At 40.5% G+C, this 24,529-nt stretch overlaps 2 protein-coding genes across 3 annotated transcripts in view; both read right to left on the minus strand.

Moving 5' to 3' along the window:
* Brip1 (BRCA1 interacting DNA helicase 1) overlaps window positions 1-19,562 on the minus strand; it is a 147,507-nt gene extending 127,945 nt beyond the window's left edge. Inside the window, exons 1-6 of the mRNA XM_006983228.4 lie at window positions 19,463-19,562; window positions 17,138-17,263; window positions 13,603-13,714; window positions 8,968-9,138; window positions 3,907-4,034; window positions 1,666-1,782 (exon numbers count right to left, since the gene is read on the minus strand). Of these exons, the coding sequence (XP_006983290.1) occupies window positions 1,666-1,782; window positions 3,907-4,034; window positions 8,968-9,138; window positions 13,603-13,714; window positions 17,138-17,233 (624 nt within the window). The 5' untranslated portion in view covers window positions 17,234-17,263; window positions 19,463-19,562. The remainder of the gene's footprint in view (window positions 1-1,665; window positions 1,783-3,906; window positions 4,035-8,967; window positions 9,139-13,602; window positions 13,715-17,137; window positions 17,264-19,462) is intronic.
* A 2,550-nt stretch (window positions 19,563-22,112) lies between these two features.
* Ints2 (integrator complex subunit 2) overlaps window positions 22,113-24,529 on the minus strand; it is a 52,061-nt gene continuing 49,644 nt past the window's right edge. For both annotated transcript variants that reach the window (XM_006983190.4, XM_016001743.3), the window contains exon 25: window positions 22,113-24,459. In XM_006983190.4, the coding sequence (XP_006983252.1) occupies window positions 24,290-24,459 (170 nt within the window). In that variant the 3' untranslated portion in view covers window positions 22,113-24,289. The remainder of the gene's footprint in view (window positions 24,460-24,529) is intronic.

Below are 24,529 nucleotides of genomic sequence, written 5' to 3' on the forward strand. Positions count from 1 at the left end.
GAGATAGATATGGTAAATGGACTAACTTCATTAATAATTTCAGCATAAATAAAGATACCAAAACACCATGCTATATATCTGTATCAAATATACAATATTATATAAGAATTAATCATGTAGGCAGTCTATTCCAGTATCCATCCCTTTTGAGTGTGCAATGTATCTGTTATATATTTTGTGTGTGATGTACATACATGAATGTACAGGTGTGTATGGCCATAAGCGTGCATGTGGGGGCTGGAGAGGTGGCTCAGAGGTTAAGAGCACTGGCTGTTCTTCCAGAGGTCCTGAGTTCAACTCCCAGCAACCACATGGTGGCTCACAACCATCTGTAATGAGATCTGACACCCTCTTCTGGCCTGCAGATGGAACACTGTATATATAATAAATAAATAAGTTTTAAAAAAAAAGTGTGCATGTGGATTCCAGAGCAGAATGTAGGTATTTTTCTACCATGGCTTTCCACCTTATCACCTTGAGAGATTATCGCTCACTGAATTGGAAACTTGCCATCTTGGCTTGGCTGGCTGGCCAGTTAGCTCTCAGGATACTCCTGTCACTACCCCTCAAAGCTGGGATTACAGATGCAGCAGCCATAACCATTTTTTATGCAGGTCCTCATGTTTACAGAGCAAATGCTTCTGACCCACAGCCCATAGTCCATTCTTTTAACAAATAGAAAAACAAACCTCTAGTCAGGCAACTGGCATATCCAGTTGATCCTAGGAGTTCAAGGCCAACCTGAGCAACACATTAAAATCCAACCTCCCAAACACTTTGAGACAGGATTAGGGTCTCACAATGGAGCCCAAGCCAACCTCTTAATTCATGTTCTTCCTGCCTCAACCTCCCAAGAGCTTACATTATAGCCACAAAACCATGCTTTTGTTTTAATATAAGATAAGGGGCTAGAGAGACGGCTCATCCATGAAGAATGTTTGTTGCAAAAAAAAAAAAAAAAAAAAAAGCCAGTGGCACACACCTTTAATCCAAGAACTCAGAGGCAGAGGCAGGTGGATCTCTGTGAGTTCGAGGCCAGCCTGGTCTCTGTGAGTTCGAAGCCAGCCAGAGCTATTAATAATAAAATAGCTGGAGAGAGAACTCAATGGTTAAGAGCCCTGGCTGCTCTTCCTAGGACCCACATGGTGGCTCCCAACTATCTTCAACTCCAGTTCGAGTCCAGTCGTGGGGATCCTCTAATAAAAGTGAGCCTCCACATTCTCCAAGCAGTGTATGTGCACACCCACCCAATAAATAGATAGGAAATGTCATTTTTTTTTAAGTAAGAGCAATGGAAAAAGACATCTGACACTGACCTCTAGAAACCACATGTACACACACACACACACACACACACACACACACACACACACACACGGGAAAAAACTTTAAAAAGTTTTAGGAAACAACCTTAAAACAAAACAAGAACAACAAAAAGAACTTTCTTTTAGTGCTGCTCTTTAATTCACTCTATAAAGGAGAAACGGACAGAGAGAGGAAAGGAAGGACTTACCATCTCACACATTAGTGAGCACAAACAGAGTCCGACTGTTTAGGAATCTGAGCTCTTCTATTGCTCAAATTATGCTACTTTCTCTACTTTCAAAGGGATTTAGAAAACTCCCCATTTTCCTTCTTTAAACTAAGCAAAGGCAAAATACGTACATTTTGGAAGGAGGAGCTTGTCTTTCTTACAGGTGACTCAGGTTTTACTCTCTTTTCCGAAGCTACTTCTGCATCCAAATGGTGGACATCCTTTTCCAAGCAATGACGTTTTCTCATCTATAAACACAGAACCAAATGAAGGGCAGCTTGACTGTGGATTTTTCTACCTTCCCTCTTCTTCCTTCAAACGGCTATTTTTTTTTAATAATTTATTTCTTTGTATTTTATGTACATTGCTGTTTTGCCTATATGTATGCCTGTGTGAGGGTGTCAGATTCCCCTGGAACAGGAGTTATAGACAGCTGTGAGCTGCCATATGGGAGCTTGGAGTTAAACCCGGGTCCTCTGGCAGAGCAGCCAGTGCTCTTAACCGCTGAGCCATCTCTCCAGCTCCTCAAGGCTATTTCTAATTAGTAGTAATAAAAAATCTTAAAAAAAAAAAAAAGAAACCTCATAACACCATTTAAGTAAAAAAGAACATATAGTAACAATCCCTGGGTCCTAATCAAGTATCAACATTTAAAAATTACAAAATTACAGTGATCTTCTTATAAAATTGTCACACCATGTAGATAACAAATTCAGCATTACAGCAAAGCCAAGCCACATACCTAATTGGAAAATATATTAATAATTAGGCCACATTCTAGATTCCAGCTTCATTCATAATTGGTACTTTTATAAAAATAAGCTAGTTTAGAAAAACAAGGTTTAATTCTAGAAATTGTTGGTAGACACTTAAACTATGTAAAACTAGAATATAAGCAATTTAAGCATATCCATCCATCTGAAAGTACTCAATTATTTACATACATGTGACATGTTAATTAGTAATCCCTCCTTTATATTTATAACTAAGCATATTAAATTCCCAATCTCCCTATCTCTGTAGCATACATTTCAAGAAGATTATGTTCCTCTACAAAAAGCATATTCCATAGGAAGTATCTGGCAGTCAGGCCTTTAAGTAAGTTTTACTTTAAGTAAGTTTTAGAGACATGCATGTCTTATCATGAAGTGATCTTAAAAACTCAGTGAGGAGCCAGGCACGTGGGTGCTACATACTTGCAATCTCAGCTATGCAGAAAGCCAAGAAAGGATCACAGGTCTAACACCAGTCTGGGCAACTCAGCAAGGTCTTGTCTCAAAATAAGTGAGCGGACGGTAAGCTCAGTGGGAAACAGTATTTGCTTAGCATGTTGGAGGACCTGGATTCAATACCTGTGCATGTACAAACGCCAAAACTCCACTAAAACAACATTAAACCTCAGTAAATAAGAGTACACTTTGTCATTATACTTACACTACAATACCAAAATTATCTACAGTGTGAGAATTCCTATTAAAGGGATTTGAACAAAAGAAAATGCTATTAAGTAAAAAGCATTGAAGAGTTTTAAAAGTACAGTAATGGGGCTGGAGAGATGGCTTAGCAGTTAAGAGCACTTTTGCTCTTGCAGAGGACCCAGGTTCAGTTCCCAGCACCCACATGGTGGTTCACAAGCATCTATAACTCCAGTTCCAGGGGATCCAATAACATCTTCTGACCTCTGCTGGCACCAAGAATGCATGTGGTGCACATACACACATGCAGGCAAAACATTCACCCACATAAATAAATAAAATTAAAAAGCCAAACTAAAATAAATGATTAAGTACAATATTCTTCAACACCATAGATACTAAAGCTGTAACAATATAAAACAATATGGCCCCTGTACAAGAATGGCACAAAGAGCCACAAAGCACTCTGCATTTTTAACACTCTCACATGCAAGATCTAGTCTAATAAAAAAAAAAATCAGATGAGAAAGCAGAAAATCAGCTGTTTGGGAAAAGAAGTCCAGCAGGGTGGGGAAAATGGGAGGGTGTCACTATGTTCAAAACACATAATACCCATGCATAAAAATGTCATCACGAAAGCTAGTATTTTATGGAATGAATTATATTAATTTTGAAAATTAATAATTCTAAAAAATTATTGCTCCTATATGTTTAGGATATGCCTTAGGTAAATATCAAACTCTCCATGCCTAAGAAAACCCCATGCAGTTGCTTTATGTTGGTGTGAACAACTGCTCCACGAACAACCTCCTCTGCAGCAAGGAACAACAAAGGAAAATGACCACTTACCTTGTAACTAGGACACAATTAACTATTCTCCACCAGTGCCACCAGCTTCCTGGTCAGCTATCCCTAACTACATAACTAGATTGTTTTAACAGTTAATAAACTGCTCACCTGCTGTGCAGTTTCCAAGGGTCGGATTCTTTTCTTCTCTACTTGAAAATCATCATCTTCATCTCTCTGTACGGATGCCAGTTTCTTGGCAGATAACTTTGCAGCCAGAGTATTTTTTTCAGGAGAGTCTTATATAAAAAGTAATTTTACAATAAATATGATAAATTTATAATAAAAATATTATAATTTAATCTATGCAATATTTTTGAAGGAGAAAACCAAGATTTAAGACATTACTAGAAATTTTATAACAGTTTAAAATCTATGATTTTTTTTTTCTATTGGCTGATTGATTGGGCACTGTCTCATTATGTAGCCCTGGCTGGCCTGGAACTCCCTATGTAGACCAGACTAGCCTCAAAATCAAAGAAATCCACTTGCCTCTGCCTCTGAAATTAAAAATATGCACCAAGACATGCAACAAGTTATTTTCTTGAAAACTTTTATCACCCCATTTATTTTTACCATAAATACAAAAAGCATTTCAAGAAACATACATTTAACAGGAAACACCCAATTTATTGTTCTCATAGACTCATGTTTTATAGGCTATACTCTATTATGCAGTTGCCTGGCATATGAGAAGCTGTAGGTTCAATCTCTAACACAAAGGATGCTGACAAAATATGCAAATTGAGTCCCTCAAGAATCAATCAATGTTATTTCATTTCTATGAAAACCTTAATGTTCCTTTCCTACTGGGCTTCATCATATGCTTTAGGCTAAAAATAGTGTTCACAGAATAAAATTCATATAATGTCTTCATTTCACAACCCTGAAAACCATCAAAAAAACCTCTTAACTCCTAAATTACAAAATTATTCCTATCTTACCAAAGTGAATTTTAAAGAATGCCCACTATTACTAAGTATAATTTGCAGAACTTAGGTGCAACAGATTTGCTATTTTACTTCAAAATCCTTAAGGATAATTTCAGGACTGACAAACACAACATTCTGCTTTCTGGAAACATGGCAAACACATTTCCTTCTCCCTAGTGTCCATAACACTTTTTTTTTTTTTTTTTTTCACTATCCTACCCTCCTGTTTCCTGTGGACCTTTTCTTAAAGGCACCTCCATCCTCGGCTCCTCTACACGTCCTCTCCACTCCTGTGGCCTGAATCCCTTTAGTAGACACTTCTTACACCGAGTCCACACAATGACCAGAGAGCATGAAAATCAATGAAACTGAAACAATGTCTCGACAGGAAAGGTTTACAAACCACCCACTCACAGAAGGATCTACAGAAGCCGGTACAAGTGTGAGCCTACAAACACAAAAGGGAATCCATGCCATACTGTGGTGTGTGTTTAATGGGAGAATGTGTGTTCATGCATGTGTGCATACACAAACATGCATGTGCACATACGTGACATTCAGGGAAGCCAGAGGTCAACTGCAGGTCTCTACCTCAATCGCTTCCCCACTTTTTTTTTTTCTTCATACAGTGTCCCTCACGGAACCTGGAGCTCACTGGTGAACTGATGAACAACCGAGCTCCAGGGATCCTTTCACCTCCTCAATGCTGGAGTTAGATGCACACCATTAACTCGGATTTTTTAAAGACTTGTTCTACTGTTTTCAGTTGTATACATGCACATGAACGTAGGTGCCCACCAAGGATATGAGTGCTGAGAACTGAACTCTGGTCTCCTGGAAGAGCGGCACTGGCTCCTGACCTCTGAACCACCTCCCAGGCCCACACTCAGGATTTTTAAGACAGAAAAACCGACTCAGATCCTCATGCTTGCAGTCAACATTTTAACAAATGCTCTTCCCGGACCCAGAGTCGGAACCGTTCTTAAAAAAATAATGGTTAATAGTTCAACAATAGGGATCAAAGACCCCAAACCTCCACCATCCAGAAGCCTTTCCCCATAAAAAAACAAAGCCATTAAAAAACAAAAATTTTAAAGATGAAAAGTTTTTTTTATATGCCATAATATGATTTTTTATTGTCCTGTACTGAGGTTATTCTTACTTAGTACATCGTAGATTAATTTTCTAAACTACATTATTGTTTTTTGGTATAGTTCCTAGTCTTTTTTTTTTAAGATTTCATTTACTTAAATGTTATGAGTGTTTTGTCTACATATATGTATATACACCACACACATGCAGTGCCTGTAGAGGCCAGAAGAGGGCATGGGATTCCCTTGAACTGGAGTTACACAAAATTTTGAGTCACCATGTGGATGCTGGGATTCAAACTTAGGTCCTCAGTGGCCAGCTCTCCAGCTCCTTATCTTCTATTCTCTACAGTTTAGGAGTTTACAAGGAGTTTGTCAAAGAGGTTAAATTATTAAGGCATATAACCTAAAAAGAAGTGAGATATCTCCAAACTATGTGAAGAGAGAAAGGGTGGGGTAAACGAGAGGGTCGACTCTCAGAAATCAGCACAGAGAAAACTATTAACAGGCAATTCACTACAGACGTCATTCCTAAGAGCCCATAAACGTGTAAAATGTTCACTTCTCGTCATACTATCAACTCCAACTCCAAGCTGGGGCTGGGGCTGGCCCTAGGCTCAATCCATAGCACTGTAAACAAGAGGTTAAAGTACAGTATCAGTGAGAACACCAAACATGCAAGAATGGTTCAAATTTAAGAAAACTGGAAACATCAAGAGGTAAGTGTTGAAAATCTCCACTCACAAGCACACCCCTAATGTTTTAAGTTTCATTCCACACCATCTCAATAAAGCTAACACGGCAACCCAATGAGAAACATGAATTTTTTTTGTTTCCCGTCATATAAAAAGATATGTTTATACTGTACCTACTGTAGCTATTAACTATGTAATATTAATATCTAAAAAAAAAAAAGGTAACTTAATTTTAAAATTCTTTATTTCTAAAAATACCTTATTGCGGGGGGAAAAAAATCTAACAACCATGCTTTTAGAAAAAAAATAGCATGAACTGTGGAATATTCTTTTACACTGTGAATATATGCGCCACTGTGATTGATTTAATAAAGAAGCTGACTGGCCAGTAGCTGGACAGGATAAGGTTAGGCGGGAAAACCAGACTAAGAACACTGGGAAGAAGAACACTGGCAGAGCGAGAGAGATTGCCTGGAGATGCAGGAGAGCAAGAAATGCTGGAGGACAGATAAAGCCATGAGCCACATGGCAATACAGATACAATACAGATAGAAATGGGTTAATTTAAGTATAGGAACTAGTTAGTAATAAGCCTGAGCTATTAGCAGAGCATTTATAATTTATATTAAATCTCTGTACCAGTTATTTGGGAACTGGAGAGTGGGAAAGAAAAGTCCACCTACAAGCAATAAGTTTGTTAAATTAGGAGTTGCCACAGACTTTTGACTTAAAAAAAATACAGCTGGGTGGTGGTGGTGTGCACCTTTAATCCCAAAACTTGGGAGGCAGAGGCAGGCAGATCTCTGTGAGTTCAAAGGCAGCCTGGGGTACAGAGTTCCAAGGCTGGGGAACAGTGAGTTCCAAGAAAGGCTCCAAAGCTACACAGAGAAACCCTGCCTCGAAAAACCAAAAAAAAAAAAAAAAAAAAACCCACAAAGTACATCAACGATGACAGAAGACTAAGATAATTCATTAATTAAAGTGAGAACACAAAAAAGTCCAAGTTTTTTGCTTTTTTTTTTGAGACACGGTTTCTCTTGTGTAGTTTTGGTACCTGTCTTGGATCTAGCTCTGTAGACCGGGCTGGCCTTGAACTCATAGAGATCCGCCTGGTTCTGCCTCCCCAGTGCTGGGATTAAAGGCGTGCACCACCACCGCCGCCGCCACCACCACCACCCCACCCTACATCCCACCACCACCCCACACCCCACCACCCGGCAAAATTTCAAGTTTTTGAGCAGTCAATGCTATGGTAAAATTATTCCATTAGGGCACATTGTTCAGTTCAAAGCACATTCTTTGACATGCATGAAGCTTAAAGTTCCATAACCAACACGGAAAATAAATAAACATAATTTAAAGAATTTCAAAGAGGTTCAGTGAGTAAATGCACATGTGCTCAAGACCAGTGACCTGCGCTAGGACCCACATGGTGGAAGGAGAGAACTGACACCAGCAAGTGGTCCTCTGACACCACACGAGTGCTGTGGCACACATACCCATTCACATTCACATTCACATTCACACACACACACACACACACACACACACACACACACACACACTAGAAAGATAAATATAATTAAAGTCCAGTCCTAGGGCTTTTGAGGCTGTCAGGAATACACAGGGAACACAGACACACACTGCAGACAAAATACTCATACATTCAAAATTGTGGGGGGCCTGCCCCCACTTTTTCTCCCAGGGTGCTCTTGAGCAGGGAGAAATAAGGAATATGTAGATAGAAGGACAGAGAGAGAGAGAGACAGCTAGAAAATGTAGTGGGTAGCCATTCCAACCTTGGAAGTTCCAACCCCCACTGAGGCTTCGGTAACTGTCACGCCTTCAAGTCGGGGCCAAGAGAGGACCCGAGATCCAGATGTGCCAGCGCTCTTGGTTCCTGAACCCTGGACACTGGAGGTAGACCAAGCAGAGTTCTCCAGAGAACACAGCTGGACCGCTACACCTTGTCCAGACCCTGTAACCTATCCCTTCACTTGTAAGTCACCCCACAAAATAAACCTCCCTTTTAACTATGTGGAGTGGCCTTAATAATTTCACTAATAAGAAAACACAGGATAGGCTCAGGAGGGTCTGCGTCAAAACCCACCAGCCCCTTCTGTCTTTACTAAAGGGCTTTTAAAGGAATGCAAAGGGGTAGAGCAAAAGACCTCCCCCACCACAGCCAAGCTTATTAGACCATCCTAGGCACCTGGTGACCCTGCACGTGGTCCAGCCATCCCCAAATGCAGCCCTGCTGGGTAAAGCAAGCTCAGATCTCACTAGGAAGCCTTTGTGGGCTCCCACACAAAATAAATAAATAAATTTCTAAAACAGGAATTTCAGAAAAATTAATCATACTAGCTAAATTTATCTGAATTAAGCTTCAGAGAGGTAATAACTAAGGAAGGATCCCCTACAGATTCCAACCGACACAAGCAGAAGACAATTTACCTCGACAGGGTGACGAAGTCCCATTTCTTTCAGACAGCTTGCTTGGACTACTGAAATGAGGTGACGTGCCCGTGCTCATGTCACTGTGAGTAAAATTCTTTGAATGGCATGTGCAACAACATGATGATGGCACCTCAGGCTTTTTATTTAAGCCCTCATCCACTGGCTTTCCTAGAAAAAAAAAAAACACCTCTATTTACCATAAAACTAATAAATAGTAATTTTCTTTTCAGATACAGTAAGCAACCACCTCAGTTCACCAAGGATTAGAAGTTTCCCAGGTTACAAGATTAAATTAAGAGAAACAATCTATATAAACATTATCGACAATATCGAATCAGGACAGAAGAGAAAACTATGCCCGCAGTGTGTTCAGAAATGTTATCAATGTATAAACTATTAAAACAAAATAATGAAGATTAATAATGTAATTAAAAGTACAACCACTTTTGTATTTATTTATATTCACATTTTCTTTCAAAATCAAGCAAAAGGGGCAGAAACAAAGATGAAAAGTATATGCTTCATTATTGCTATTTCCCTAAAGGAAGAATTTGAAATTTCAGTATCTAAAATACTAAAGATAAGGATTGCCACAGTTCACATTATCCTTATTTTTTTTTTCTTTTTTTTTGAGACAGGGTCTTTCTAACAAAGCCCTAGCTGTCATAGAACTCACTTAAGTAGAACAGGCTGACCTTGAACTCACAGAGATACACTTGCCTCTGCCCCTGAGTGCTGGGATTAAAGATGTGAACCACCATACCCAGCCTCACATTATACTTCTATTTCAAATAGAAATATTCAGGCTTGGTGAGGTGGCCCACACCTTTAGTCCCAGCACTCGGGAGGTAGAGGCAGGTGGAACTCTGGGTTCAAGGCCAGCCTGGTCTACAGAATGAGTTCCAGGACAGCCAGGCCTACACAGGGAAACGCTGTCTCAAAAACAAACAAGCAAACAAAAGAATCAAATCAAATAGAAACATTCTACCACCTACACATTCACCTACACATTCTGATACAAGTATCAAAGCACATTTTAAGACAATATTCAAACCCAATGAAAAGGTAATTAAGCCAGGCGGTGGTGGCGCACGCCTTTAATCCCAGCACTCGGGAGGCAGAGCCAGGCGGATCTCTGTGAGTTCGAGGCCAGCCTGGGCTACCAAGTGAGTTCCAGGAAAGGCGCAAAGCTACACAGAGAAACCCTGTCTCGAAAAACCAAAAAAAAAAAGTAATTAAGATACCTAAATATAATTTTAAAATTACAATATGGGGGCTGAAGACATGGCTTAGCAGTTAAGAGCATTTGCTGCTCTTTCAGGGGATCCCAGTTCAGTTCCCCACACCCACACAGCAACTCACAACCATCTGCAACTCCAGTTCCAGATGGCCCAATGATTTCATCAAGCACCAGACATGCGTGTGGTATATAGACATGCAAGAAAATATACTCACACACATGAAATAAAAAAAGATACTTTTTAATTTATGCCCACGTGATATATAATTACAGAACTCATATACTTTTTAAAAAGCTAATCATATACAAGCATGGTCATGCATACCTGTAATCCCAGCATTCGGGAGGCTAAGGCAGGAGGACCTTGAGCTGAAAGCCAGCCCAGACTATATAGCAAAACCCTGCCTCAGGAGAAAAAAAAAAAAGGCAAACATAAAGGCATACTATATACATGTATAAAAATCTCATAACGAAACCCATTGTTTATAACTAGCATATAATAATAATAATAATAATAATAATAATAATAGAAAAAGGAACTGGGAGTGGTGGTGCATGCCTATAATCCCAGCACTTGGGAGGTAGAGGCAGGTGGATCTCTGTGAGTTCAAGACCATCCTGGTCTACAGAGTGAGTTCCAGAACAGCCAGGGCTACACAAAGGAACCCTGTCTCGAGAAACCAAAAAAAAAAAAAGAAAAGAAAGAAAGAAATAAAATGAAAACAAACTAAATGTTTTTTACATTGTTTACTCATTTGCAACACAAAAACATCTCCCAGATAACTGTCATTAAATTTCAATTATTAACTAAAAATGTCACTTTCCCCCAAAGAATGACACCAATGATAATCAAAATGGAAAATCAAAAGATCACAAAACGTTTTCTTTTTAACGGTCTTTATTTACATTTATTTTACCATTCGCCCGTGTTAATGTGGGGAAGCGGGTACACATGCCATGGGATGGTGTGGAGAACAGAGGACAATCTGCAGGAGTCAGCTTTCTCCCTCTACCCTGTAGTTCCAGGGATGAAACTCAGGTCTCATCAGAACTGGTAGTGAGCACCCTGACTACTGAGCCATCTTGCCCATCCCTTGTTACCACATTCTACCAGTAACATAAACATTTCTTTTTTATTACATTTGTTTATGTATATGTGTGTACATGCCACGGTGTGCATGTGGAGGTCAGAAGATAACTTGCAGGAGTCAGTTCTCTTTTCCCACCAGGTGGGTTCTAGGGATTGAAAGCAGGTCACCAGGCTTAGAGGTCAGCCCAAAAATTTCCTTTATTAATGCATCTATACACATATACACACCTGTGACTAACTTCACATTCTTCTACTACTTTAGGTCAGACTTATCTATTTATATACCTGAAAAATATTCAAGACTCTATTTCAGATTGTTATTAAGATTACAAAGTCTTGGGGATGGAAAGATGGTCGAGGTTAGGAGCATTTCCCGCTCTCCCGGAGAACCCAAGTTCAGTTTCCAGCATAACCATGGGGAAGTCCACAACCCCGTCACTCTAGCTCCAGGTCCTCTAACACTCTCTCTTGCCCTCTGTGAGCACCTTACATAAACCTAGACACACATAATTGAAAATAAAAATAAATCTTTTAAAAAATTAAAGTTTTTCATCAAGTAAATATTAATAGCAATTTTGTGTTTACCCAGACGATATCATACTTTAATAAAAAACAATCATACACAAGCTTATCAGTAAATACATGAAACAATTACAAAAAGATTTTACCTCGAAACCTGTTTTTACAAAAAGAAACAGAAATTAAAGATGACCTGTAGGAGTTTACATTTGAGTCCAGGACTCACCGTTGGAAAGGGTGCATTGGGAGCCAGTACCCCAGTATCTTTTGTTATATGGGCATATACATTTTTATTTATTTATTGGAAGTTCGAAGTACTGAATCCTGGCCCTTGCACATGCTAGGAAAGTGTTGTATCACTGAACTACACCCCTCGCCCAGGACTTGAGTTTGGTTTTTTAAGACAGATCCCAGGCTTCCTTTAAGCTCCTGACTCTCTGGCCTCAGCTTCCTGAGTGCTAGGGATGCAGGGGTGCATGCTCAATCCTAGCCAAATTTATTTTTTGAGACAAGGTCTCATTGTGCAGCTCTGGCAACAATCAACGTAATGGGACAGAACAGAAATGCATGCAATCGTGATTATGATAGGCGTCTATTTATCTGGTGTTCAAACGAGCAGAGCAACAAGTATCTGTTGTTTACCCATTTATTTAGAGGTAGGGTCTTGCTATGTAGCCCAGGCTGGCCTTTTGTTGTTGTAGTTGTTTTTTGTTTCTTTCTTTATTTTTTTGAGTAAAACCAAAACTTATTCTAAGCCACAGTCATCCTAGGGTCCCCCCTGCCACATAGCCTTCCCGGTTCTGTGGGTTGTAGCCCAGGCTGGCCTTTAACTTCAACCTCCGAAGTACTAGGCTTACTGGCATGTACCACTACTCCAGTTTTATATGTTTTCTTCTTCATATAGTCCATATTTTAATGTTATAAAAGTCAGATAAGGGAGCTGGAGAGATGGCTCATCAGTTAAGAGCACTGGCTGCCCTTCCAGAGGACCCAGGTTCAATTCCCAGCATCCACATGGTAGCCCACAACTGTCTGTAACTCCAGTTTCAGGGAATCTGACACCATCACACAAATGCACATAAAATAACAAAAAGTCAGATGAGCAAATATATTCAAGGATATATTCAAGCAATTAGTCTATGCATCAGCACCATTGGGGCTCTAGCTCCTATTTCTTAGATACAGAAAATGATCATCTCATCATTTTCATAAGAACTCTAAACTTCTAAAATATTCACATACACTCTGCATGACCAAGTAAAAGGACTAAATTGTGTTAATATTATTTAAAAATTAATTTTGATGTATTCAACTTCTTTCAGAAGACTTGTAACGTTTTGTTTTATTTTGGGACGGGGTTGCTGTGTAGCCTTGGCTGACCTGAAACTTGTATATAGACCAGACTGGCCTTGAACCTACAGCAATCTTCTTGCCTTTGGCTCCTGAATGCTGGAATTATACATGTACACACTACCATGCCTGGCACAGGTGATACAACTTGAAGAAATGTCTTGACAGAGATTATTTAAATCAGTTAGAACAACGTTTGAGCCAGTCTAGATACAGTGTACTATATTACCTGGGGCTGGTCTAATTGTTCAGCAGGGCAAGGCACACTTGTCACTGAGCCTGATGACCAGAGTTCAGTACGCCAGACCCATACGGTGGCAGGAGAGAAGTGATTCCTGCAACCTGTCCTCTGACGGCCATATCATAGCACATGTGCCCACACATATATGCACACACAAAATAAACATAATAATTTTTTATGAGAACTACTTACCAATATGAGATTGTTGCCATGCTAATGCAGAACAAAGTAAGGCTAAACTTTTTCCACTCCCTGTGGGGCTCTCCAACAAACAATGCTGACTACTGTTTAGCCCTCTGACAATCTGTAGACAAAGAGATCATTTTTAAAAAAAGAAAACAATAATCGATTACTTATCAGCTCTCTCTCCATCGAACAGCAACATGAACAGAATAGCACAGAAGGGTGAGGAAGCACCCCAGGAGACAGTAACAGCATGAGGAAGAACCAAATTCTGTTAACCTAGACTTTACTCCTTGACTTCTCCCTCACAGTCTGCTGGTTTTATGAGTACATCAAACACACACAAAAAAAAAAATTAAATAAGCAACTTATATTTAATTATACAGCCACAAATTGCTTCTATAAAACTGTAATATGTGCTGGAGAGAAGCTCAGCAGTTAGGGGCAGATGTTGCTCTTGCAGAAGATCCAGGTTCAATTCCCATTCACATGTGGCAGCTTACAATTGCCTCTAACTCCAGTTCCAGGAGATCCAATGCCCTATTCTGGCCTCCTCAGGCCTCAGGCACACATGAGGTACACAGACATACCTGCAGGCAAAACATTCATACACATAAAAGTAATCAAAAAAACAAAGAAAAAAAAAGGACCGTAATACACTAATACCTATGCATATGTATGAGAAAAAAACTTAGTGAGCAATACCACTAATGGAAAGACTAATTGTTATAACCTATCATCTCCCCCATCTATGACCTATAGGAATGCATGAAGGGACTGGTCCTGTGGATCAAAAATTGCAGGATCTCCATGAGTTGGGGCAACAGCAAGATATCCGAGAGTCCAGTGATGATTGTGCACCAGAGGCTTTGAACTAGAAGACTCATTACAATGAGCATTTTGTCAGTGGGGCTGATTGGACAAAAGGGTATACTGCATGACACACCACAGCTCTCAATGCAACAAGGATGAATGAAGAAGTATTGGAAAGAGTGAGGTGGAGGGTTTTTGTTTGTTTGTTTTGTTTTGGATTGATTTGGGGGGGAAGGGGGGGTTGGGGTACATGATGTGAAATTCCCAAAGAATCAATAAAAAATGTTAGAAAAAAAAATCAAAAATGTAAAATGAAGATGTCCAAGTCCACTAAGTCCATTGCTAAGTACACACCCTAAACCCTTCCTACGTGAACATAAGAAATAGGTGTAAGACAGTTCATAGTAGCATTTTTTGCTAATTCCAAGAGATTATGAGCAACCTAAATACCACCAGCAGGAAAATGGACAGATTATGCTAGCCATACAATAAAATGCCATACTGGAATTAAAATGATTTAACAACCAATGAAGACATATCTTAAATATAATGTTCCAATGGGGAAAAAAAAAAAACAATTGTTAGGGATACAGCTCAGGAGAAGAGTACTTGCCTAGCATCATGAAGCTCTGTGATCACCCTACCACCACTATTCTACCTTCATTTCTGTGGCTGTGATATAATACTTTGACAAAAAACAACATGGGGGAAAGGGGTTTATATTCTGTGTACAATTCCAGGTTATAGTCCATCAGACAGGGAAGTCACCATGGTAAGGGCTTACATCCATAGTCAAGAGCAGAGAAATGAATGCACACATTCGTTTCCTTGTGCTGAGGTCTAGTTTTCTACCCTTCACAGTTCAGGACCCCCTGTCTAAGGAATGGTGCTGCCCACAGTGGCCTGGGTCTTCTCACATCAGTTAAGACAATCCCCTACAGGGGTAGGAGAGATGGCTCGTCAATTAAGAACTCCAGCTGTTCTTACAGAGGGCCTGGGTTGAATTCCCAGCACACAGCATGGAAGCTCACAACCATATGTAACTCCATTTCCAGGTACCCAGTACCTTTTTCTGGACACCTCAAACACCAGGCATGTACATGGTGCACATATATACATACAGGCAAACTAACACACACACACACACACACACACACACACACACACACACACACACACTGAAAAAAAAAGATAATCTCTCACAGACATGCCCACAAACCCAAGGTAGACAATTCTTGATTGAGATTCTTTCCTGGATGATTCTAAGTTGTCAAGCTGATGATAACTATCACAATCATCAAAAAAAAAAAAAATATGGCCGGGCGGTGGTGGCGCATACCTTTAATCCCAGCACTCAGGAGGCAGAGACAGTTAGATCTCTGTGAGTTCAAGCCCAGGCTGCTACAGAGTGAGTTCCAGAAAGGCACCAAAACTGCACAGAGAAAGCCTGTCTCCAAAAACCAAAAAAAAAAAAGTACAATATTTCATTCACAAAGCTTAAACATATGTAAAATACTCTACATTGTTAAGGATAAGTACACTTGAAATTATTCAGAAAAACAAAAACTGCATCCATACTAAACATGCAGGCTTATTATTCCCTAAATATCTAATACATAGTTGTGAATATCACAATTATTTTCATAGCATTTATATCAAGCATGGTAAGCAATCTGGAGATGATTTAAAAGTCCATGGGAAACTTACTTGTGGACTATCTACAAATAGTGCACCATTTTACATAAAGGAATTGCACATCTACAGATTTTGTTATCCAAGGTGGGTCTTAGAACCATTCACCAAAATACACTGAGTGTAAAGACCGTCAGCTGTACAAGTGTGTGGACCAGAGTCTGGATCCCTAGAAGGCATCTAACAAGCTCTGTTTGAGGTCCACAGACCCAAACCCCAGCACTACAGTGGGCAGAGATAGGAGGAGGTAGAGGGCTTGCAGACTGCCAGCCCAGCACTACAGTGGGCAGAGATAGGAGGAGGTAGAGGGCTTGCAGACTGCCAGCCCAGCACTACAGTGGGCAGAGATAGGAGGAGGTAGAGGGCTTGCAGACTGCCAGCCCAGCACTACAGTGGGCAGAGATAGGAGGAGGTAGAGGGCTTGCAGACTGCCAGCCCAGCACTACAGTGGGCAGAGATAGGAGGAGGTAGAGGGCTTGCAGACTGCCAGCCCAGCACTACAGTGGGCAGAGATAGGAGGAGGTAGAGGGCTTGCAGACTGCCAGCCCAGCACTACAGTGGGCAGAGATAGGAGGAGGTAGAGGGCTTGCAGACTGCCAGCCCAGGCAAAAACAACAACGGAAACCAAGTTCCAGATTCAGCTGAGACTATGCCTCAAAAGAAAAAGGTAGAGAGTGACTGAGGATACTCAACACAGACACATTCCTCTCTCTCTCTCTCTCTCTCTCTCTCTCTCACATGCACGCACGCGCGCACACACACACACACACACACACACACACACACACACACACACGCACACACACACACACACACACTAAAATCAAAGGAGCTGAGAATGTTCTTCTTTATATGCTAACCAAACATATACAGCTTAGGAGTTATGGATATTACTTTCCAAAAAGCAGGTGTTCTTCCAAATGAATCCAGCAAATAGTAGCCCTCATTCTGTACCTGAGAACAGTTACAAATTCAATGTACACTTGGAATCATGAGCTACAGCATCTTAATAAAGACTTAACTGATGTAAAATACTTACAGAACTCATCATAGCAAGCTGTGCTGGATAAGCTTTACAAGGAAAGTTAATCTTCACCCCACCAATAGTGTATTCCGATGACATTGAGGAGGACATTTTGCTTTCTTCTTGACTTTAGATACGTCACTGCAAGAGAAACCAACACTGAGGGGCTGGAGAGATGGTGCAACAAGTTAGGAGCACTTGCTGCTCTTCCAGAGGAACTAAGGTGGATTCCAAGCACCCACATTAGGCAGCTTACAAATGCCTGTAACTCCAGCTCCAAGGGATCTTACACCTTTCTCCAGCTTCTGCAAGAAGCTGTGTTTCCCTGGCACACCCATACAAATAAAAAGTATTTATAGTTAAATATTGAAACAATCTCATTCATGGAAAGCCAGACACCTAGCAACAGAACAGAAGTCTGACAATAAAAACTGCAATTAATAAGAGCGAATACCAAAGCAATGGAAGCAAACAATTTCCTAGTCCTGTAAATAAATCTCGGGGTCAAGATCAGGTACCAGAGTCTGACCGTCACCTGGATCTGGCACTCCTACTCCATGACAGATTAGTTATGTGACTTCAGGCAAATCACTTAACTTTTCTAGGACTCCACATCCTCAAGTGCAAAATAAGAATAGCAACAGAATCACCCCGAGAGGACTGCTGTAAAGGTTAAATAAAATAATGGAGGAGCACCCAGTATGTGGCAGAAGACGCACAAGTTCCTGGAACAACTCAGACCGCACAGCATCAACTTCAGAAGGACAGACTGCTGAAGAAGCTCTGCGTTCCCTAGCCCACTCTTTTCTCTGAGTCTGCACATTCCTATTTCCCTTTCCACACTTTCCCACCCAGAAGAAGAGAGGCACGGACAAGCAGTCAAGAAGCGGAGGATGTATCTGTGACCTATCATTTTACTTCTACGGTCAAAAAATTCTTCTCTGCAATAATACCTTATTTTAAAACCATTGTAAAGGAGAAAGTAACTTTCCACAGTAACATTTTTAATTTCTTAACCATCTTTTAATTTACTGGGGGAGGAGGAGGACCCACATGGCCTGGCACGTGTGTGGAAGTTAGAAGACAATTTGCTGGAGCCAGAGTCGATTCTCTCCTTCTACCATGTGGGTCCAGGAATTAAACACAGGTCTTCAGGCTCGGGTGTGCCTTTATCTATTGAGCCGGCTCCCTGGGCCAGCACAGTAATTCTGAAGTCAGGAGACTACAATGGAAAGAAAATGGATTTGGATTCCACTGTTGGCATCTGCCTAACCTCTCAGACACTTTCACCGACCGAAGAATTTTTGCAACTGTGAAAAAAAATATATATATATATGGTAAATTCAGTCTGGGAATGGAGATGGTTAAGACAGATTGTTCGACAGATCATGAAGTCAATAATAACTTTAGCCGCTACCTCTGGGCGCCAAAAGAATCACTCCTCAAAGATATTTTCCAGTTCTAAATATTGTCCTGTCAGACAAGCCCTGCACAAAATCAAGCCGACATCAGTCAACATTCCAGCAGGCAGGACTAACTGGACTCAGTGGGTGGGGGGTGGGGCAACATGTAGGTGGAAGAAGGCATCTGAAGGGGTCCAGGGGAGTGCGAAGGATAGATTGGGGATGCATATGATCAAGATACACTGTATACCTGTATGAAACTGTCCAAGAATAAATAAAAGATTCTTAGAAAAATTATCCAATCACCGATTCTATCTGTAAACCTCTGAGGCTTAATGGACTCTGATTTCTTAATCTGAAGCAAAACCTCAATACTGTTTTACTAAAACTAACCTAGATGGCAATCTATGCCTGCAGCTGGGGTAACACTCAAAACGTGGGAGCTTCCCTTGTAGAATGCATCGAGGAGAAACTAACTTCCAGATGTGGTGGTGCAGATGTTTGACCCCCAACAATCAGGAGGCAGAGGATCTCTCTGAAATCGAGGCCAGCCTGGTCTACATAGCCAGTTCCAGGCAAGTCAGGACTGCGGGGTGAGATCCTGTCTCTTTAAAAAAAAAAAAAAAAATCTGTCTCCCGCCTAGAAGTACTGCGGGGGCCGAGGGCTGGGGCTACTTCCCGGCCTGCGTTCGCAGACGGTAAGGACAGGGCCCCTGCTCCTCAGCTCTCCTTCCCCACGCGCCCAGCTCCCGCACAGCCAAGGATGCCCCGGCCGAGTGACTCTGTCACGCAGAAGGACCTGAGCCCGCTAGCGCAGGACTGCAGGCGCCTGCCTCCCCGCCGTCCTCCCCACTCGCCTGCGGCTGGCTCCAGCTCCGGGAGAAAAGGAAATGCTGGCGTTCGGGGGGAGTTCACGAGTGGGAAAGGTGCCCCTCACCTGCGTCAGGTTCTGCTAGGTGCCCAGCCACGGCCACTCCTCCTCCTGAGCGCTGCAGCTCAGCGGCTCCACACCGACGAATTCGCGCCTCCCGCCCCTCGGCTCCCGGTGCCCAATCGCCGAGCACGCCAGCCAATCACGTCGCGGCCGGAGAGTAAACAGCCAATCATCGTGCGAAGTCGACTCTGTAACACCCAATGGGAGCCTGCGAAGTAAGTAGAGCCCCTCAAAGTACTTGGCTGGACCGGAAGGCGATCGTCCTCAGCGAGAAATACTGGAACAGATGTTGCAGGTCTGCTTGAAAGAAAAACTCTCGTACCACTTTTGGAAACAGCTGATTTAGCCTAGACAGTTTTCTGATGACTGGGAGACTAATTTGCAAGGGTCGGCGACCAACGAAAAGGAAACATTTTTCCTCCGTTGTCTTATCACGTGACTAAACTTTCCTAAGGTTACATAGCATCTAAAGACGGGGTCCGGGGAAGGGGAAGCAAACTGTGCCAGAAGTACCACTGCTATGCCAAAATAAGTGAGGTCACATGACAACTGGTACAGTATTCCGTGATAGTCAAGGCTTTCTCGGATATTAGAATCTGCGGCGGATAATCTCTCCAGATCACATCGACCTAACACTAAGGCTTACGGACCAACATACCATTTTATTCCTTGCCAAGAAATACAATTTCCTCAAAGATCAGGGTTAACCTTGACGTTGACAAATTAATTTTTGGCCATTAATATTATCATATTTTTATTATATATATATATATATATATATATATATATATATATATATATATATATATATATATATATATATATATATATATAATATTGCTGTCGTTGTTGTTTGTGGCCTAAACTTTACTCAACTACTAGTGACCCCAAAAGGCAAAACCGTGAGGTAGTTTACGAGAAGAAGCAAGAGAAGACTGTTTGCCTTGCTTTCGATTTTTTTATCTTCCTAAAATGATGGAATTTATGACCATAAAAAAATAAATTTACCTTTGACCTAGTAGCTCAGTGCCCAAAATGTATTCTAAAAACATAATCTAAAAGTGATTAATCCTCACTTGACAAGTGTCTCTTTGTAACATTAAAAAGTTATGGCCGGGCGGTGGTGGCGCACGCCTTTAATCCCAGCACTTGGGAGGCAGAGGCAGGCGGATCTCTGTGAGTTCGAGGCCAGCCTGGTCTCCAAAGTGAGTTCCAGGAAAGGCGCAAAGCTACACAGAGAAACCCTGTCTCGAAAAACCAAAAAAAAAAAAAAAAAAAAAAAAAAAAAAAAGTTATATAGTTCTTAGTCTAGTAATGGAGAGAGTTCTGATTTTCTGATTTATCAGTTCAATAGATTAGTCAATAAAATGATAATTAAACTTTTTTGGGGGGAGGGGTTGGTTTTTCGAGATAGGGTTTCTCTGTGTAGTTTTGCACCTTTACTGGAACTCACTCTGTAGCCCAGGCTGGCCTCGAACTCACAGAGATCCGCCTGCCTCTGCCTCCCAAGTGCTGGGATTAAAGGCGTGTACCATCACCGCCCTAAACTGCTTCCAAAAAAAAAGGGGGGCACTGTGAAATTGTGTTTAAAAAAGCAGATTCCAGGAGCTGAAGAGGTGGATCAGGATTAAGAGCAGGCACTAACTACTCTTGCAGAGGACCAGGTTTGATTCCCAGCACCCACAAGGTGGCTCCAGTGATTAGGGTTCCATGGCCCTCTTCTGGCCTCCACTGGCACTCACTGTACATACACGTAAAAAGAAACCTCAAAAAATAAACTAAAAACAAACAAAGCAGATTCCAAATTATGTTAGGAATTAAGTAACATGATAGTATGTTGAAGATGGAGTGGTTTACTGTTACAATGATGAGCTGAAGCATTATTTATGAAATCCCTCAAATACCTCCAGATTGTTACTTCCCTCTTCTTGGTTTTTGTTTGTTGGCACTGTTGAGCATCAAACACAGGGCTTACACACGCTCAGCAAGTGTTTGAGCAATGACCTACAGCCCCAACCCTCTTAATTCTTTTTTTTTTCTTTTTCCGAGACAGGGTCCTTTATAACCCTTGGCTGGCCTGGAGATCCCAATATAGACCATGCTGGCCTATATGTTGAACTCATAGAGATCCTCCTTGCCTCTGCCTCCCAAGTGCTGGGATTAAAAGCACTTGTTACCATACCCAGCTAAAAGGGTTCTCTCTTGTTCTCTCTGTGTGTCTCTCTCTGTGTGTCTCTCTGTCTCTGTCTCTCTCTCCTCTCTCTCTCTCTCTCTCTCTCTCTCTCTCTCTCTCTCTCTCTCTCTCTCTCTCTCTCTCTCTCTCTCTCTCTCTCTGTCTCTCTCTGTCTCTCTTGTATATTCCTGGCTGTCCTGGAACTCACTATGTAGACCAGGCTGGCCTCAAACTCAAAGAGATCCATCTACCTCCCAAGTGTTGGGATTAAAGGTGCATACCACTTAGCCTGACACTCTCCCAATTGTTAAATAACTACCCTCATTTTTCTCATGTGAACTCACTCCTAAGACTTTCAATTGATTCCTTTGGCCTTACAGAGAGATACATTAAAGCCTTGGAACCAGGCAGCCCTAGGGCCTAAGTCTCCCTTGGTCCCCTTTTATATTAACATTTGTGGAATAAAACACAAAACTACAGTTTGTTGATAAAGAATGAATATTTATAAATCAATATTCAAAATAGTTGCACACATCTGTTTCACTTCAATAAAAAAAATCACATTGTGACAAAGTTTATAACCTTAACTTAAGATACATGAATATTAACATTTACTAGTATTATTTACACATTTTATTTACATTATCAACAAATTGGATGAAAAACAGCCTGTTATTACTTTAACACAGTAGGTCATGACTAGTCTTTGAAAATTAATCCACGAAATGTGTGCTGCATTTAATTACAAAACATACTTTGAACGTTTCTGAATTCCTAAAGAATTCTACTATTCACACAAAACATTCCAGAAAGGCCTCATTTAAAAACAAAACAAGAGCAGTTGTATTTAATCTTAAGAGATTACAAAACTGCATCGTTTAAAAATATGAAAATTTTTATGGTATATCTTTAAAGCATATTCTTTTACTCTTCACATCAAAATTACTTAATTGAACATTAAGCATCTAATAAAAAGTTTATATATATATATATATTCCATCATGCATGATACTATGCACTTCATGATTGGAAACTGTTATAAACTGGTTTGAACAGAACACCTTCATGAGGTAGGGTCAGGGTCAAAGAAGGACAGTAAGATGTGACTAGGTGTTAGTGGAAAGGATGAGGCTAAATTTCTTTTTGTAAGACAAACTTTCCTTTTAGCTTGCTACCTTCTTCAGTGAGAGGTCTGTTTTGAGTGGGGCGGCAAATGACTGAGGTATTTCTCAGAGAGCAAAGTAGTACCTTCTACATTGGCTACTTAATTTTTAAAAATGATTATGGTTATCTGAATGCATCTACTTAATCATGAAGTTACTAAAAGAGGACTGCAAATTTCAGCAACACAGTATTTTCCACATTATAATTTTTCCTGAGGTTCAAACACTGTATTTTCTTACTCAAAGATCTCCTCAAAATAAAATATGAGTTATAATCCTGATGATGAACCAAGAGCTCTATTGGGGTTTATTGCTCTAAAATTCATTTGATACATCTTTGCTCCTCTGAGAATTAGATAATACAACATTATAAAAATAAATTTAAAAAAGAATAAATGAAATTTACTTTCAGGTTATTCTTTGCACAAAGATGTTTCTGTAACTACAATCAATATCTTAAAATTTCAAGTTATTCAAGTATCTCTTTAAACATATGGCTTCATATATTAGGAAAAATTGAAGCAGACATGTGAAATCTTTTTATCTTCATCTGTAACTCCAAGGCAGTCATTTACTTGGCTTTTTTTTTTTTTTTTTTTTTTTTTTTTTTTTTTTTTGACAGGATTTCTTTATGTAACTCTGGCTGTCCTGGAACTAACTGACTATATAGACCAGGCCTACCTCAAACACAGAGATCCACCTGCCTCTGACGTTCTCCCCAGGGCTGGGATCTAAAGGCATGCGCCACCACACCTAGCTTACCTGCCTTTATTAAAGCCTTCTTAACTACTGTTTCTCACAAACTAGAGTTCCAACCTGCATTACTACAACTTGCATTACAAGTCTGAGATTTCTGAGTAGTTAACTGGTCATTTTTCCTGAATTATTCCTTCCCTACATCCCTTTCTCCCTTTCTCCTTCCTCTCATTCCCTCTTTGTTGAAAACTATTAAAAGCTCACAAATATGAGGGATATCCACAGGCTCTCTCTTTTTTTTTTTTTTTTTTTTAAGATAGGGTTTCTACTGTAGCTTTGGAGCCTGTCCTGGAACTCGCTCTGTAGCCCTGGCTGGCCTTGAACTCACAGAGATCCACCTGCCTCTGCCTCTGCCTCCCGAGTGCTGGGACTAAAGGCGTGCGCCACCACCTCCTGGCCACAGGCTCATTTTTATAAAAAAAATTAAAGGCCTGGCAATCTTTTTTCACTTCACAAGCTAAGTGCATGGTCCAATGCCTTTCTAGAAATGGGTTTCTTAACGTATTCCCAATGAAAAAGAAGTTCAGTTGCTACAATATAAACATACCATCAGAGCAGATCCAAAGATATGCCAATCAAACATAAGCAAGTATAATTCTCAGAGTTCTAAATTATACTCATGTTGAATTGAATCATTTCAGCAATTCCCAAGATTTCACTATTTCCATTCAGTTTAGAGTTGTCATAAAATCCAGGTTCCTGTTGGGTATATGCAGCAAACAGCTGCATTTTTTCTTTTCAAATTCCACTAACACTCATGTTTATTATTTCAATTATTGTGCTTTCAATACAATGACAGAGCTGGACATCAGGATCCATGCTTCCAGTGTCCCTGGATCCATTTTTGTAAGACAGATCTTTACAGATTTGAGACCATCCGCTTGGTTTCTCCTTTATTTGTTGAAGACCTACAAAATAAGGGAGGAGAAAGGACAGTTAAGGCAAGATATTCTGAAATGAATATGGTCTCGTTTGAAA

Source organism: Peromyscus maniculatus, chromosome 8, assembly GCF_049852395.1.
Source record: "Peromyscus maniculatus bairdii isolate BWxNUB_F1_BW_parent chromosome 8, HU_Pman_BW_mat_3.1, whole genome shotgun sequence".
Classification (NCBI taxonomy): Eukaryota; Metazoa; Chordata; class Mammalia; order Rodentia; family Cricetidae; genus Peromyscus; species Peromyscus maniculatus.